Source organism: Mustela erminea, chromosome 18 (assembly GCF_009829155.1).
Source record: "Mustela erminea isolate mMusErm1 chromosome 18, mMusErm1.Pri, whole genome shotgun sequence".
Lineage (NCBI taxonomy): Eukaryota > Metazoa > Chordata > Mammalia > Carnivora > Mustelidae > Mustela > Mustela erminea.
In genome coordinates this window covers 9,166,635-9,184,268 of record NC_045631.1, presented here as the reverse complement: position 1 = coordinate 9,184,268, position 17,634 = coordinate 9,166,635, and the positions used below count along the sequence as shown (strand labels likewise).

The following is a 17,634-nucleotide window of genomic DNA, read 5'->3' as shown; positions in this document are numbered from 1 at the left end:
TGAAGGCAATCTGGAGGCAGAATTCCTTCCCACCTTGTCTTTCAAGGTCTTCAACTGGTTGGACAAGGCCCACCCACATTGCGGAGGGCCACCTGCCTTACTCAAAGTCTACTGATCTCAATGTTAATCTCATCTAAAAATCCATTAGCGGTGACATCTAGACTGGTGTTTCACCAACGCTGGGTACCATGGCCCAGCCACGCTGACAGAAAAGGAACCATCACAACCAACTGATGGTCTTTACCACTTTAAATCTCTAGGTCAGAGCCAAGGCCCAGGCAAAGCCTCCAAGAATCCGGGTGAGCAGAGATGAGTCACGCTGGAGAAGGGATCCAGCCTGAATCCAGCTCATTCCCAGCTCTGAGCAGGAAGTGGTGTAGAAAGGGGAGGAGGAGGAAATCCCCCAGGGTCCAGGGCCCAGTGTGAGGCCTCATCTGCACCTACACGATCAGCCAGTTCCCCCGAGAACCTTCCATGCAGAATCAGTGACTTCGATGACCTGTCACTAAGGAGCCTCATGTCATTCTCCTGGCAGAGGAGAGGGCAGATGCTGGCCTGGGAAGGGAGTCCAGCTGTGCTCTCTGAGGGCCCCCAGCCTGCTAGAATCTTCCCCATCCTCAGGCCCTGCTCCTCAGGGTCTCGTTCTCGCTGTGGATGCAAGGAACAGGGCCACAACCAGCCGCAGCAAGAAGGAATCCGTCTGAGGGACTCAGAGGCTGCAAAGGAAAGGGGGGTCTTGGCCTGATTTCTGGGAGGCCATTGAGTCTGTCCACAGCTTCCTGGGACCATGAGAGGCAGGGGTGTGGGTAGGGGTGGGAGGGCCAGAGCCGCAGGCCCAGCGAAGGCTTGGAGCTCTCCAGCAAGGAGGGACCGGGCCTCTCTTTCCATCCTGGCATCCCTGCATTCGGCCCACAGGATTTCCCTTGGTGGCCCTCCTCCCTCCAGAGCATGTCCCATGCAGGGCTCCTGGGAGGATTGTGCCCAACCCACCGCCTTTGCTCCTCTCGACTTCCTAGCCGGCCTCTTATTTGTTATTTTATTTCACTTTTTAAAAGATTTTATTTATTTGAGAGAGAGAAAGAGCATGAGCAGGGAGGAGAGGGAGAAGCAGACTCCCCGCTAAGCAGGGAGCTCCTGCGGAATCAATCCCGGGACCCTGGGATCACGACCTGAGCTGAAGGCAGATGCTTAACTGACTGAGCCACCCAGGCAACCGCCGCCAGCCCTTGTTAGTTTCTGGAACAGTTTCTCATTTCCATCCCAACACCCCTCTCCTTTTTGGGCATGGCCCTCTCCTCGTCCCCTCCAGAGTGCCTACTTCTGGGTCCTTGCTCATGCACCAGCCTCTCTTTGAGATGCGTCATATACGAGAAACATGTCTGTTCTTCTCGCTCAGCGTGATGGATTCTCTACCAGCAGGTGAATTCTGGAGAGATGGGAATTCTTGGAATAGGAATCTTGGAACCATTTTTTAAAAAAAGATTTTATTTATGGGGCGCCTGGGTGGCTCAGTGGGTCGGGCTGCTGCCTTCGGCTCAGGTCATGATCTCAGGGTCCTGGGATCCAGTCCCGCGTCGGGCTCTCTGCTCAGTGGGAAGCCTACTTCTCCCCACCCCCTGCCTGACTCTCTGCCTACTTGTGATCTCTGACAAATAAATAAATAATTTTTTTAAAAGATTTTATTTATTTATTTGTCAGAGAGAGCATGAGCAGGGGGAGGGGCAGAGGGAAGCAGGGACCCTGATGCGGGTGATCCCAGGATCTGAGGATCCCAGGACAGTGACCTGAGCCCAAGGCAGACGCTTAACTGACTGAACCACTCAGGTGTCCCATAACCTCTTTTGTGTCCAGTTTCTATATCTAAGAACTGTAGCCCTCCACACTCCTGAGGGTCTCTGGGCCACCAGCAGTCTGGAAAACCCCAAGGCAAGGATCTTGCCTCAAAGTGTTTCCACCACAAAACTCCACAACTCCAGAAGGAAGTGGAAAATACAAGTCTGCAGCTGAGAATAATAAAAAGTTCCAAACACCGGCACATCCTAGGAAAACTACATCGGATGGAATTATTTCATGGGGAGATGTGGAGGGTATTTACAGGAGATGGGAAGCATCCAGACCTTATTTCCCCTAGAACTAGTGGAGGCGGGAATGGAAACAGTCTGGGAAACTGGAGGGAAATTCCTGGATTCCGGGGACACAGGAGGGGCCGCAGCCCATGGGAGCCCAGACGGTTCTCCTGCTTCTCTGTTGGTGCTCCTGACTGGGTCTGGCTCCAGACCCGCTCGGGATGCTTTTGATTTTGTCTGACCCCCTTTGAGAGGCAGGAGTGCTGAGCCAGAACCTTACAGAAGATGCCCAACTGCTCTAACTCTCCAATTTAGGAAGAAGAGACCGAGCATCTGGCTCAGAGTCAGAAATCACGTGGTGGCTGACAAATTACCACTCCTTGCCTTAGGTGATTTGGGAAGGCAGTTTTGAGGAGATGAGTGGGCAAGGGAGGAGGCTCCTGACTGGCCTCAGCTGATAAAGTCTGAAATTTTGTTCCCTTTTGCCAAGGCTGCCAAGTACAACCGTGCAGGGCGTGTACTGCACAAAGGCGTCTGTGTGGAACTGAACTCACCAAAATCTGACTCTGGCTCTGTCGACCAGGGGGTGTCCTCTATCTCTTACAAAGGAACTGTATGGGCAAGGAGACGCCCTACATCTCACTGAAAGAAGCCAAGATGATGAGGCATCCTTGGGTCACCTGGATTCACTGAATGGCCTCCACACCAACAAAGTCCTTGGTTTCCCAAGGCTGCCAGGGAACAGAGGAACCACAGGAACCCCCTTCTCTCTGTCCAATTCCTCTGCGGAGGAACCAAGGGACAGATCCAAGTCCTTTGGTTCTCTAAGGACATTCAAACCCCAGCCCTTCCTGTTCTCTAGTGGCCGGGACCCAGGATCACAGCCAGGAGTGAGCCAATGGGACCACAATAGGCAAGATGGTCAAGTTGGCCCATCAGAAGGCCAGGGTGAAGCACCCGGTGCCAGGTGGGCCTAGAGCACCTCCCTCGCTTCTTTCTCTGGAGCTTCTGCTTTCTCTCACTCTCTTACCTACCCGGGAAGAAAGTGACAGTCTCACAGGAAGCCCATCAGGAGCCCTAAGTAAGAGATTATAAACCAATCTCGGTAAATACACCAGAGTCATGCTGCGTTTACTCTAGGGTCCTGGAGTTTCAATCTTCAACACCTGGGTCCTGGCAGGTGCAAAGAAGGACAGCTCTCAGGGTGGCAGGCTTGAGCGGGGTCTGAGGGTGGGGAGGGGAGCAGAGTTAGGTGGTTAGTGGCTGGTGACACTGTCAGAAAGGACAGGACCGGGCTGGGTGGGGCAAGGCAGTCTGGTGTTCAGCAGAGGGATGCGGGCCCTGGCCCTGTACCTGAGCTATGTGCGCAGGCCTCCAGGACAGTGGGGTGGACAGTTCCAGGCTGACCATTTACCAGGAGTGAAAATCACAAAGACACGTTCTTTCTCTGGGGCCACCTAGCTGACCACAGACCACCCTCCCCATGGTGGGCACGGCGGAGGAGGGAGTGGCCCTGCCAGGCGTGCCGGGCCCGGTTGACTGCGGTATGGTGTGTGCCGGGCCAGACATCCAGGATGATGCCCAGGGTGGGGTCTCCCTGTCTGAGAGATTTTCTGGGTCTCTGTCGGTCCCCAATGCCATGGGAGGGAATCCTGCCCGGCTCCTACCTCTCTGCGGAGCCTGAGCCGGCCGCGCCAGGAAGCGGTGACAGCATGGACGGAACTAGGAGCAGCAGGGCGATGGAGGCAGGGGGAGGGGGTGGCTCACAGACAGCTGTTTTCCCAGGCTCTGCATCCGGGCTCCCTGCAGCTGGGTGGTACGCCTGCGTGGGGAGGGCTTCCCTGGGGGTCCTACCCCTTGCCTGGTGGCCCTCAGTGGGACGGCGATGTCCTGCAAGCCTCCCTGGACGGCCCTTCCTGGGGAGGTGGGGTGTCTGGAGGGGTGCAGAGAGACCCGGAGACCCGGGAGACCTGGAGACCCGGAGCTCCCTGGTGTGCTCTTGGGGAATCTAGGCTGAGGGCACGGGGTGGGTGTGTCGGGGGACAGACCTAAGCACCAGGGCTGCTGGGAGGGTTCGCTCAGGGCAGGTGAAGCAAAGCCCCAACTGGGAAATGGGCAGATGGAGAGGGTGGGCTCTCTGCTGCTTCCAGGCTTGGTGCTGGCGTCCACTTAGGAGCCCCGTGGGAGCAAGGGCTTTGCACAGCGGCCATTGCGTGCTGTGTGCCTACCCCTCTGGGTATCCCCACTGCCATTCCCTGCAGCCACTCCTTGGCTCTCTGCCCAGCCCAGCCTCCCTCCATCTGTGGCCAGAGTCAACGGCAGAGTGAGCCTCTGACTGGCTATAGCCGGCTCTACTCTCACTTGTCACCATCCCCGGGACCAAGGCTCCTCTGATTCCTCTAAAAAACGAGCACCGTGGCTGACCCAACTTTTCCCACTTCGTCCGGGGACCATGCACCCCGTCGATGCTCAGAAGGGAGGGTCTGCTGGGTGAGACCAACTAGTGCGCCCAGGTTGCAGAAGGTGCTGGGCAGGGGTCCTGCCCCGAGGACAAGGCCCCCCAGCTCTGCCTGGGCTGGGAGTCTGGGTCTCTGGGGGCAGCAGAGAGGCACCAAGGAAGGGGCCTACTGGAGGGAGGGAGGAGAGGCCAATGTGAGGGGGGCCCAAGCAGTCTCCTGGGGCAGAGGAGGTGGCGGGGGAGGGGAAGCCTGAATGAGTCCCACAGGCAGCAGGTCCCAGCAGGGCATGGCCAGGCCTGGGGACTGGCCTTGTTCTCCTTTGTGACATCCTGGGCTTACAGCACAACACTGGACAACATAGGCCCCTGTCAAACTGGTCTTCACTCACAGACTGCTGCCCGGCTACGTGAAGGTCTGCAGGTCCCCCCTTCTGGCCTCTGCCCCCCATGCTGTGTGACTACTCTCCTCTGTCAAAGGAGGGCTGGGTCAGCTAGGACTGTTGCATGCATGACAGGCTGGCCTCTGCGGTGGCCAGCGTGGCAGGGCAGGGGTGGGGGATGGGGGTGTCAGGTTGACCCCAAAGCCCCAGGGGTCTGTTTCCCTCTAGAAGCCCCTCCCTGTGTCCCGGGTTGGGGACAAGGGAGTGACCGCGTGAATGTTCACCTGGCTCTGGGCCTGGAAGAAATAAAGTGACCACAGACGGGAATGAGTGGGTCCTTTGGAAACCGCGGGAACCTGGCAGAACCTGAGTGGTGGCAGATAGACCTCCCCAAACACCTCTTCCTTCTGTGGGTGGGGGTGTTCAGTCCAAAGAAAGGAAGGAGCTGGGCAGGTAAGGTCTGAGCTGGGACCAGAAAGGAGGGCTCCTGGTTGCAAGTGAAGGTGCCCCCCCCACCCCCCACAGAGCCCTTCCTCTGGGCCACGCTAAAGTGACTGCCCTAGGTTCTGCCTCTTGGGTCTTCATTGGTCCTCATTACCCCTCCAAGTGCTATGGGGAAACATCATGCCTGCGGTTTGGTTGTCTGCTGCCTCTCCTGTGCCTAGAACAGGGTCTGGAGGCACAGGCATGCGATTGTAGAAGAGATGAATTAATTCCCGCGGTCTTCTTTTTTGCTCATCTGCCTTTTCATCTTTTGCTACAATGATTATTCAGTGCTTTCATAATATTAAAAAAAAAAAAAAAGCTTTTTTTTTCTTTACTGTAAGCAATATCCTTCCAACCTGCCAAGACTATTCAAGGAGCAAAATAAACATGGGAAAAATGCTTTATGGACTAGAAAGCAACATGCACATAGGAGGGGCGTCTCCAACTGCCTGACCTCTGGCTTAAGGGACCGGAGCACCCAGTGGATGACTGGAATGAGCAGGTCCCCTATCCCGACCTCCACCAGCCCCTTCTGGCCTCCGGCCGTGGAGGCTGGGGGTGTGCTGCAGAAGGAAGCTGACCAGGGCGGGCTTACTAACAAGAGGCAAAGAGCCTGCTTCTCCGCCCTGAGGACACGGAGAGAAATGCACGAGCACAAAGAGAAACCGAAGCGAGGGATGGATGCAGAGGTCTGAGCAGGGGCAGGGGACAGCCTGGAGGTGGGCACTGACCCCAGACCCCAAGTGAGGCCACCACTGCAGGCTCTGTGCTCTGACACACCTCCTTACCCTCCCAGCGGGACTCTGGCGTCTATGCTGCTTAAGATAAAGTTAGAAACATCAAAATGCCACATTGCTTTGAGCAGCAGCCGTCAGCAGAACTCCATATGGCTACAGCAGCCAGGAGTTGGAACTAATAAAAGTTAAAAAAAAAAAAAAAAAAAGAGCTGGGAAATGCTCCCGGAGAGCCACGTGGGCACTGCTCAGGGCTGGTGGGCGGGGTGGGGAGTAGAACAGTCATGGTAAGGAGCCCCCCCCCCCCCAACCCCTGCTCCCTGTGCCAAGGTCACCGTTCTCATCAAGACAGCCAGCTCTTCTAGTGACAGTGAGCCCAAGACACCGTGACTGTCTATTTTGGACAGCTGGGCTCCTCTCCCACCCCTTCAGTTTCTCCTAATGAATGAGGCTCTGGTACAGCCAGCCAGGGCGGGGGCATGCAGCACACGGCAGTGTGTGTCATTTTTCTCACGGGTCCCCCACAGCGCTGCTCTTGGAGGGAAAGAGGGGGCAGATGGCTGGCGGAGATCCCCACTTGAAGGAGGGGATCTCCTCGGTCGATGACCCCACCTCTTGCGTATCCTGGTGGGGAAGCCAGAGAAAGACCCTCATCACCCTGGTGACTCTTTTGCAAGGTGGCCCTCAGATACAGGAGGAGTGCGTGGTGGGGACAGAGGAGCTGCTGGCAGCTTGGGAATAGGAGGGGGGGGCAGTGGCACTGTCAGCTCTGTGGGCTGCTGGAAGGATAACCTGGCCCCATGCTTGGAGTGGAAACACTCCAGAAGTCTGAGCCAGACCACGCTGGCTCCTGAGAGAGTTCCAGGGGCAGCGGCCTGCAGGGGAGTGTGCCTGAAAAGAAGTTTAAAATCCATTCCATGAGGATTTCTTGAAACCCCACCATGCCCAGTAAGGGATCTATGGGATCTGCCCCAGGAAACAGCGCAGGGAGATGAAATGGCATCGGGGAAGGGGGGGTGGGGCACCGTGCCCCAAGGAGGGGAGTCCGTGGACGGACCCCAGGGTATTTTGGGAGCCCTGAAGACAAAGAGCAAAGCAGAGGCTGGTTATCTCTGAGGAGACAGGCACTTGTTCCAGAAAGGAGGAGCTTTCTTGCCCAGCTCCTCGCCGTGCCGTGGTGGCTGGCCAGACCGAGGCTGCCGCGTCTCCGGGCTGGTAAACCAGCAGCGCCCGTCCCGGATTCCTTCTGCATCTTTATAAACTGGAAATGCCCGCGCCTGGCCCAGTCGGAGAGCAGTGGATTTTAAAAAGGAAGGTTTCTCTTTTGTGGACAAACGGAACATGATTCAGCACAAGCAGCTGATCAGGAACAGGGAGGCCGGGCTCTCCCGGCCGGCTCGGCTCCCCTCCCACAAAACCTCAGCAGAGGCTTCGGACTGCACCTGTGGATGGGAACCCTGCGGCGCCCACGGAGGCCTGGGCACCGGGCCGCTCCTCTCTCCAAGAACACCACCACCTGGCAGGCTGTCAGGAACAGCCAGGCCCCGAGGACATGACACCGCTCCCGGACATCCAGCCACACGGAAGGCAAACGTGTGGGATCTCGTGACCATACGGATGCGCCTAGTGGATAAGCCTGCAGATGTCCAGCTGTGGCTGGGGATTCGAGAGCTTTTCCAGAACACACGGTGATGGGGGGAGGGGGTGGCAATGCATAGCTTCACGCTGCACAGACTGATGAAAGAATGTCACAGGCCTGCTCAATACCATGCCAGGGACAACGGTGATGGCGGGGTCTCCACACTCGGGAAGCATGTGACTTGGTCTGACCAACAAAATCTATGTCAGGTGAAAAACTCTATGCAGAAGATTAACTGCTCCCCAGTGCCGTGGGACCTAAAGGGCAAGTGACTCTCAGAGCCAAGGGCTGACACGGAAGCTGCCTCGGAAAGGCAAGAGGCATTCACTGGAAACTGGGAAAGGCGTTGCAGGTCAGGGAAGAATCAGATCAAGGCCAAGGGTGCGAGGGCCCTCCCTGTTTGGTGTCTGGTGGCCTTCCAAGCGGCTCACTGAAAGAGATTTTCTTAGGTGGGGTGTCAGAGGAAAAAGGCGACCTTCAAGGCCATTCTGTTCATCTTTCTGACTTTAAGTAAGAAACACCCATCCAATGTCCAGGTCCCTCCGGAGCTTCTAAGTGCTTGTCCACTATTCAGTACCCCTGGGAAGCAAGTCATCCTAGGCCCTGGTGGGGGTTCTTTTTTTTTTTTTTTTTTTTTTTTTGCAGTAGCTGATGTGGCTCATTCCCCCAGGTATAGAGTGAAACCAGCAGACTGAACCAGGGGTCCAGGCCCAAGCCATGTCACTGGGTGGGACTGGATAGACCAACCCTGGAAGAGCTCTGCCCAGCAGGGCTGTGCCATACTGAATGGCAGTAAACTGACATAATCAGACCCTCCTTCTGGGAAGCAGGGAGGCAGATGCACAAGAGGTGGTGGGCCATTTCAGCCTGGTATATCCTGGGGAGACTGACCTCTTATTCTAGCGTCCCACGAAGCTAGCCAACAACCTAGTCTGCTATCTGTGTGCCTCAGAAAGGCTGCTGGGCTGAAGAGGGGGCAGCCCATCCCCCACACAGCCTGGCATTTGCCCTCTCTCCATGCCCGAAGGCACTTCTTTCCCAGGGCTCCTTAAAGCTGGCAGGCCTGAGCCCAAGGCTTAGGGAGAAGCATCTGGGGGAAGGGTCAGGCCCACAGGAATGAAGCCCAGGGATGGGGAAAGAAATGGCTTCCTCTACCCACAGCTGGCTCCTTTGGCCCCCATGCGTTCCCTGAGGCAGAATATTTCTGAATGTGCCCTGAACTTTTGATCCAGATGGAGCCCCAGCCAGGTCGACTAGATCCAGAAACTCCCTGGCCCTGGCCTGAGAGAGGATGCCAAGACCCTGCCTGTAGCCTGGCTGGCCCCAAAGAGGGGCGGGGTCTCTTGTTTCTTATCATGGCCATGAGAATGTATCTGTATTTGTAGAGCTAACTCCACTGCACATTCTTGGTACCATCTGCTCTGCTCAGTCCCCCAGCGTTCTTTGGGAAATCAGGAAACAGAACTCAGGAGGTTATCTGCTGGGTCCAAGGTCATAGCTGACTAAGGACTGGAAGGCAAGCTGCCTTGGGCCCCAACTCTTCTCACAATTACATAGCTCCTGCAGAAGGAGGGATCGCTTCCTGGCATTCTGCCTGAACCCCTGGCCGCAGATCAGTTAGCACTAGGTAAAGCCTCCTGATACCTTTCCAGCAAGTGATGAGCACAGACTGATCCGAGAGTCTCCAATCAGGGAAACCACTCTCCAGACCTCAGAGGTGAAGGTGGGGGGCACTCGGAAGCGAGTGACAACAGCAGCCGCCACAAACTGCCACACAAGGTCCCAAGGTCCCTGCTTCCATTCCCAAGCCTGTAGCAAGTCACATAGAGGGAGAAGCGTGGTACCAGACCAGAGCACATCTTGAACTTGGGGTCTGCGAGCCCTTTGCAATTCTTGCAAGATTGTACACACATGCTGGTGCATGGTCTGAATGTCCATAGCTCACTTAGGGCTCCAAATGGACTTAAAGGGCTTTAAAGGACTTAAAGCTGAGAAGCACAGGGATCTAAGATCCCAAGTCTCCTCTAGCCCTAGAGCTATGGCCTTCCCAAACCCAGCAGCTAAACACACGCTTTCAAACACAAGAGAAAGCACTGTGCAGAAAAGCAACGCAGGGCTATGACCGACCTGGCTGCTGTTGGGTCCCTACCTGTTCCCGTTCATCTACACTTGCCATGAGGGGCTGAGCCAACCCCTGGTGAGGCCCGGGATGTCTTCCTGTCTCTCAGTGGCTGCTCATTCCCTTTCTGAACATCACCACCTCCAGACTAGAAGAGCAAACTGGAAAGGAAACACAATTTGGGAGAAAAAGCCACTTCTTGCACAGATCCAGTGTGACATTCCTCTGAAGAGCCTGAGGGTCCTAGAACATGGCCTGTGTGTGTCTCTCATAGCCATTTGGGCCCCGGGGGCTCCCCTCTCACACTGCTCAGGGGCCATGACCATCTCTGGGAGGAGCTCTGATCTGTATGTTCTTGGCAATAGGGTAGCTCTCCATGCCCCTGGGGGAGGCCCATCACTGATTCCGGACAGACCCCAGACCTCAGCCACAAGCCAGAGGCTAAGGGAGCCTGACATAGGAGCAGGAAGGCAAGTTATCCTGCTCCTTTCACAGAAAAGGGGCAAGTCTGATTAACCCCATCTTGCCCCCCTATCAGCCCTCCCAGTCCTGCCACTAAAAAGGGTGTCAGGCCACAGGCAAGACCAACAATTCCCAGGAAATGTTCCCTGTCTCAAGGACCCCGTAAGGCCACAGGAACTCACCTACTCTCCAAAAACCAGGGAGTGGTTCAGCCTCTGGATGTGGAATCACTCTCAGTTTCAGAGGGACTGGAGGAGCCCACGGTGTCTGCCAATGCCTGTGGGCCCTACGCAAATGGCCCTGTAGAGCGCTGGCTCGACTTTGTTCTTTTACCCTTGAAGTGGGGTTTGTCTTGACCCCCACCTGTCAGCCCTCTCTGCTCCTCTGTACCCCCTGAAGCACCCACCCCAGTGCTGGGGGAAAAGCACATGATCAGTAGTAGAACCTTCTGACTGTCTGTACTCCATGGGACAGGATGGTCTGGAAAATCCATCATTCTGTCTGAAAGCAACAGAGTTTCCGGAGAAGCCATCCGCTGGTTTCCCATTTTCAAAAGACAGAGAAATACACACCTGCTGAAGTTATGTCCTGCATAATGTCATCTTTCTTTAATGATTCAATTCAGAGAAGAAACCTAGGGATCCAGAGGCATCTCAGGCACCATGCTGGATGTTGTTTGGAAAAGCGAAGGCAAGAGGAGTAGCGCCGTGTCTTCCCAAGTCCCCAAGCCCCTGCTTCCTTCTCCCCTACACAGCACACACCTTGGGAACACACTCCACGGTAACAGTGCACCAGATACAGAAGGTATGTGTCTGTGGAGGGGGGAAGGGGGAAAGGGTGCTACAAAACCCCGGAGGGATGTGTGTCTGATTAGATTTTGGAAGCGCCTACAAGGAAGGCAGCGCTCCTACAGCCTCTTTCATTAGTGATAGAGAAACTTCAGAAAGGTCACCTGAGGTCCCCCCTCCCGGGTCTGCAGTGGACTCCACCATTGCTGGGGTGAATCGAGGAGGAATATGGGGGCTGGACTCAGTCACCCCCCCAAAAGCTGGGCCACTTGTTTGGTGATGCAGGAGATGCACCCTCCTGCCTCTCAACAAAATCCATGGACCAGGGACCCCCCCCTCCCTCAAAGGAAAGTGAAGGAGGAAAACAAGCCAGGGATGGGGATGACAGCATCTGCCCAGGGCAGTGCCGTAGCAAAGGGGACTGCCCAGATCGGCAGTCAGTCCCTAGCCAACGGAACAGGGACAGGAACAGGCTGAAGGCGGAGTGCCTCAGGTTCCTGCAGCCCCGGTACTCACAAAGGAAACCAAGCCAGCTTCCCCCTCCCTTCTCTCCGCTGTTCAACAGAGGCTTCTGGCTGAGCACCTGTCGAAGTAAGCCAGGGGAGATAAAAGCTGTCTCCCATCTCGACGGCTACGCAGTATGCCTCCCCGGTTGGGCAAATGACCTCGGGACTGGCACTTCACCAGTCCCAGGGCTGTGCCCTTGGACTCCCCCTGGGGAAACTGACGACTGCGCATTCCTTAAGGACCCTTGGTGACAGTCAGCGCGGATAGAGAGGCAGAAAAGCGCCCTGGCATCCAGACTAGGCATCCCTCCCCGCATCTGCTCCCTCCGACCATCCCTGGGACTTGCCTCCCTCTCTGCCCGTGGACGAGAGAAAGGGGGACATTATTCCAACAGGTCCCCTTCAGCCGGGCCTCACCAGGCCAGCCTTTCTCTGCCCCGCCCCGAGGCCTCAAATTCAGCGGGAGCGCCGAGGCACCTGCTCCAGACCAGCGGCATCCCCGCGAGAGGGGGCCCTGGGCGGTGCCCTCGGCGCTCCCGGCCTGCTCGGCAAAGGGGCGGGGCGCTCCCGGTGCCGGCGCGCCCCCCGCCCCCCTCCCCGCGCTCACCTGGCGCAGGTGCTGCAGCAGCGTCCCCGCCTCCTCCCGCCGGCCCTGGCGCACCATCCGCAGCAGCTCCTGGACCATGCCGACGCGCCGGTGGTAAGGGGGCAGCCCCGCGCCGGCGCCCGCGCGCCCCGCCTTGTCCCCGGCGCGCAGCAGCAGCGACGCCCAGAAGTCGGGCCGTTCGCGGCGGGGTCCGGGCGCCGCGCCGGGGCTGGCTCTCTCGGCCAGGCTGCCCTTGGTCTGCCGGGTGCCCATGCCGCCGCGGCCCGCCGGCCCTGCCCGCGCCCGGCCGCGACGCCGCGTCCCCCACCCGCTGCCCGCCCCTCGGCCGCCCGGGCGCGCCCGCCTCCCGCGCGGCAACTTTGGGGGAACTGTTGCGCGCGGGCGGCGCGGGGGCGGGGGCGAGCGGCTGCCCGCGCTCCCCTCGCTCCTCCCTTCGTGCTCCCCGGGCGCGCTCCCCGGGCGCTCGCCGCCCGCCCGCTCGCCCGCCGGCCGGCCCCGCCCCGGCCCGCCCCGCCCCCGGCTCAGGCTCCAGCTCCCGCCCCCGCCCCTGCGCCGGCGCCCGCGCCCGGCTCCGCGCCGCCGCGCACCGCCCACCTCCGTCCCCCTCCCCTGCACTCCCGCCCTTCTCCCTCCCACCGCTCAGCTCCGGGCAGGGGCCTCCGGGGCCCCTCCGGCGTTGTCCGCGGCGCCGCGCCCCCTGCCGGCCGCCGCGCTGCGCCTCCGGGGGGCAGTGGTGCGCTGGCGACTGGAGCGAGCAGGCCCCGGGGGCCCTCGCTCTGGGTCCCCGCCAGGTTTCCCCGATGCTTCCACTACCGCGCGCGAGGGTGAGGCCGGCGGGAGGGGAAGGGAGGGGAGGCGGCCGGTGCGCCCGACGAGATGGGGAAACTTTGCAGCTTGGGGGTTGGGTCTCAGCCTCAAAGTCGGGTTTCTCAAAGTGGGGTCCGCTGCGCACTGGCGCGCAAGTCATCTGAGGTGCTGGTTCAAAACGTAGGCTTCTGGGTCTGGCCCCAGACCCCCTACATGAGAATCTCCGAGGCAGGGCCTGGGAATCTGCATTTTTAGCCAGCCTCTGGGCTGATTCTGCTGTTCGCTCCTTTGATACCTCACCTGCCCCGGAGGTCAGGAGGAGGGCCTGGTGCTGGCGGCTGTGGTTGGAGGTGTTCAAAGCCAGAAACTACATGCAAGGTTGTGTGTTGCGTGCGTGCTCTTTCATGGAGAGAGTCCGTCTGGTGCTTCCAGCAGTCTCTTAAAGGGTCTGGACCATCAGAATGTCAGGAACTGCTCTCTCCTCTTGTTCTTCCTCTCACACCTCTGCAGAAAGTTCTTCATGGTCATCCTCTGCATAAAAGGAGAGGCGTGCCCGGAGGGAGGCCCCACTGCAGACTTCTGCTGGCCCCCTGCTTGTGCCAGGCCTGACCCAGAAGGGATCAGACCCCCTGAGGTCTGATGGTGCTTGAGAAGCCAGCCAGAGCCCTGCCAGAGAGAAAGCTAAGGCACTTGGGGACGCTCCCTGGCACAGGGCACAGAGCATGCTGGGAGGCGGTGGTCACTGCCCTGGTGTCATCTGGGGGGGTGCAGGAGACTGGTGCGCGCTTGGCCCTGACCCAGGCACTGGTGGCTGCTTTCATGGAGAGGGCGGTGTGAGCCACAGGGACGGAAGTCATAGGGAGCTGGAGCCCACACACACTGAGAGCAGAGCATTGCACAAGCCCTCAGCTCCTTCCTCTGCCCTGTCGAGGTGAGAAGGCTGTATCAAGAATTGGGAGAGTCCAGTGAGGGGGTGCAGAAACTCCAAAGAGAGTGCAGGTGTGCCGCAAAAGACAGTTCCTTTCCCTCTGTGAGCATCCCTGGGGCTTCCTGGGACCTGGAGGATGAGTCACCCGATCTCCAAGAGCAGGCTTCACTTTCCTTCTGATGCCCCGCTCCCAAATGCCCATCCTGCTGGCCCAGAGCAATCAGTTTTCCCGGAAGCCGGCATCACAAGCCTGGGAGCAACACCTTCCCAACTTGCCTGGACGCTTTGTGTGTAGAAGACACATCTCCAGGGGAGATGTTCCTGGGGTTCCAGCAGTTCCTGGGGGCATCTCCAAAGAGCCCAGGCTGGGAAACACATGCATGCATGCTGGAGTGCCAGGCAAGGGGGACACCAGGGACACTTGATGACCAGGCCCCTTCCTAGGGACCCTGGACAGTCCACGGACAGTCCACTCACCTGGAGGCAGACCACCGCTTGAGCTGCCCGGTTGGCCTGCTTGAGGGTGTGTGGTTGAGGCAAATGCCATGTCAGCGGAGGAGGGTCTTGGCCAGTCCCTCACCTGCGGTCTGGAAGTCACCCTCTTCTTCTTCTTCCGAGACCTGGTTCCATCTTTCTTCTCCTTGCTATTAATTTTAAAAAACTGAAAGGATTTTATTTATTTGAGAGAGAGAGCTCCAGCAGGGGAAAGGTGTAGAGGGAGAGGGAGAAGCAGACTCCCCGCTGAGCAGGGAATCTGAATGTGGGGCTCTATCCCAGGACCCTGGCTCATGACCTGAGCTGAAGGCAGATGCTTAATGGGCTGAGCCACCCAGGTGCCCCTTGCTCTTAATTTTTTACTCAATTTTTTGCTTTTTCCTGGTTTGTTCTCTTTTGTGTATAGTCTGCTCAAATCTCTTCCATCTGTTTACAGAGGAAACTTTCGTTTCCCCTCCCCGATCCCCTCCGGTCACCAATGCCCCACCTTTCTCTTTCCTTTTCAGCTAAGCTTTTCGGAAACATATTTATTTAAGATGTTTACCTAATTTACTCTTCGCCCACTCTAGCCACAGTATGTCATTGAAATCTCTCTGCCAGTGACCTTGTTGCTAAGTTCAGTGGGCACTTTTTTTTGAGAGAGAGAGATGTGCCACGGGGGGAAGGGCAAAGGGAGAGAGAAAATCTTTTTTTTAATTCTGTTTCTTTATTTGAGAGAGAGAGAGAGAGAGAGAGAGAGAGCATGAGTGGGGGAAGGGGCAGAGGGAGGGAGAGAATCTTTTTATTTATTTTTTTTTTGGGTAAGAGTCTATTTATTTATTTGAGAGCAAGAAGAACAGGTTGGGTGGAGGGGCAGAGGAAGTGGTAGAAGCGGACTCCCCACTGAGCAGGGAGACCGACTGGGGATCATGACCCAAGCTGAAGGCAGGTGCCCAACCAACTGAGCCACCCAGGCAGCCGGAGGAGAGAAACTTAAAACAGGCTCCTTGCCTAGTTTGGAGTCCATCGCAGGGCTTGATCCCATGACCCCAAGATCATGACCTGAGCCAACAGTAAGAGACAAACACTTAACCAGCTGAGCCACCCTGGAGCCCCCAGTCTTCCTCTTATTTGACTTTTAGCAGCATCTCTTCCTGTTGCCTACTTTGAAACTACACTCCCTTGGCTTACAAGGCATTACTCCCCTCTAAGTTTCTTTCTGAAGGTCCTCTGGGAGTTCCTTTTCTTACCCTCATCCTTTCCCTTTTGGTGTTGCCTAGTGTGTGACCCTGACCCCTCCCCAGGTGATGTTGTTTCTGCTCATGGCTTTACCTGCCATGCACATACCGAAGGCTCCAAGTTTCTCTTTCCAGCTCAGAAGCTAAGTAAGCTCACCTGTCACTGATTCTCTGATGCTGGCGGAAGACAGGAAACTCTGGGATCAGAGACACAGGACCTTATTACTCAGGCACACACAGCACACGACATGAGCTGTGGCATATTTCCAATGATCCCCTTTGCCTCTGAGTCCCATGGCGGCAGCACGATGGGCTTAGATGGATGCTCTACAAGTACTGCGTTCGCATCACAGGGGGACACCAAGCCTGGGAACCCATCGCTCCCATAGGGAGGAGTAAGCAAGCCTAGAGGGAGACACCATCTCATCTCTCAAGGGTGCTTGCTACAAAGACAACACTGAGAAGTGGCCCGGGTCCAAAGTGGTCAGAGTCCTGCCGCCTTGGCGCACACAGCAAGATATGGAGTATGAAAGACCGCTGGAGGACTAGGTCTTTCAACTATGGGCACTTCATACTCAACAAACTAGGGCATCCTCTCCCAGGCCTCCTTCCCCACCTGCCTACTCCACTCTCTGCTGTCTATTAGTGTGGCCAGCCAGAGACACTGGAGTCACTGTGGTCTCTGGTCTCTCTCAGGATCTGCATCAGGTCAACCATGTCCAGTTAATGATGCCAAGGATGGTGGCTCTCATTTATGCACATTCACCGGGTGCTTGTGTCTATCATATTATGTCTCCCTTTCGACAATGGCGAGGTCTGTTTTATCGTCATCCTGATTTCCCAGGGGAGGCAACACAATCTCAGAAAGCTGTGACTTGCTCACAGATAGTGACTGGGATCCACACTTAGGTCTGTCTGACTTGGAAGCCTGTGTTGTTAATGTTGCTTTATATTCTTTTTTTTTTTTTTAAGATTTTATTTATTTGACAGAGAGAGATCACAAGTAGGCAGAGAGGCAGGCAGAGAGAGAGAGGGGGAAGCAGGCTCCCTGCTGAGCAGAGAGCCCGATGTGGGGCTCGATCCCAGGACCCCGGGATCATGACCTGAGCCAAAAGCAGAGGCTTTAACCCACTGAGCCACCCAGGCGCCCCGTTTGTTGCTTTATATTCTTGATCTAGCTGTTTAACTGCCTTGTTGAGGAACTGTCATTTGTCACCCCAGTCGGTGGATCGCAAGAGTCTTCTTTCTAACTTGTCTCCCCACCTCCAGTGTTGCTCTTTCTAACGTGTCTTCCATGCGGCAGTTGGAGCCGTCACTATAAAAGGAAACTAACTCTGTCTCTCGCTCATCCTCCCTCTCTCCCCTCCTCCGTAGTTCCTATCACTTTCAGTCCAAACTGCTAACCATGACATTCATGTCCCCCAGGTGCTACACTGTCCTCATGCTCTACGCTTCATGACGCCATCATTCCGTATTACTCACCCCTCTCCCAGCATGGCATATGTTTTGCACCTTGCACATACAGCACAGTCTTCCTGGGGCATTTTCACCTCCTTAACAGATGCCTAGTCATCCCTGAAGATCCAGTTTGAATGTGTCTCATGTCCCCCTCTGTATGGGTCTAATTCCTTGAGAATACCATAGCCTATCTTGTACCATGTTTCTACTGTTCATCGGTCTGTGCTGTTCTGCCTGGAACATCCTTCCTCATCCCCTTGTTGGTCTTTCCTTTAGACTAAACTCAGATGTCACTTCCTCAGGGATAGCTTCTGAGTTTCTCTTGCCTCCCCCCACCTAAAGTTAGGTGTCCATCTATCGTGTTCTTCAAGTCCCACTGCTTGAGCCCGATGTTGCTGTAATGACCTAAAAGCACCCTAAGGGGGGGGGGAGCGCCTGGGTGGCTCAGTGGGTTAAAGCCTCTGCTTTCGGCTCGGGTCATGAT

At 56.7% G+C, this 17,634-nt stretch overlaps 1 protein-coding gene across 1 annotated transcript in view; it reads right to left on the bottom strand.

Moving 5' to 3' along the window:
• Positions 1–12,687, bottom strand: part of LRRC75A (leucine rich repeat containing 75A) — a 41,854-nt gene extending 29,167 nt beyond the window's left edge. The window contains exon 1 of the mRNA XM_032320957.1: positions 12,246–12,687. Within this exon, the coding sequence (XP_032176848.1) occupies positions 12,246–12,497 (252 nt within the window). The 5' untranslated portion in view covers positions 12,498–12,687. The remainder of the gene's footprint in view (positions 1–12,245) is intronic.
• Positions 12,688–17,634: the final 4,947 nt, after the last annotated feature.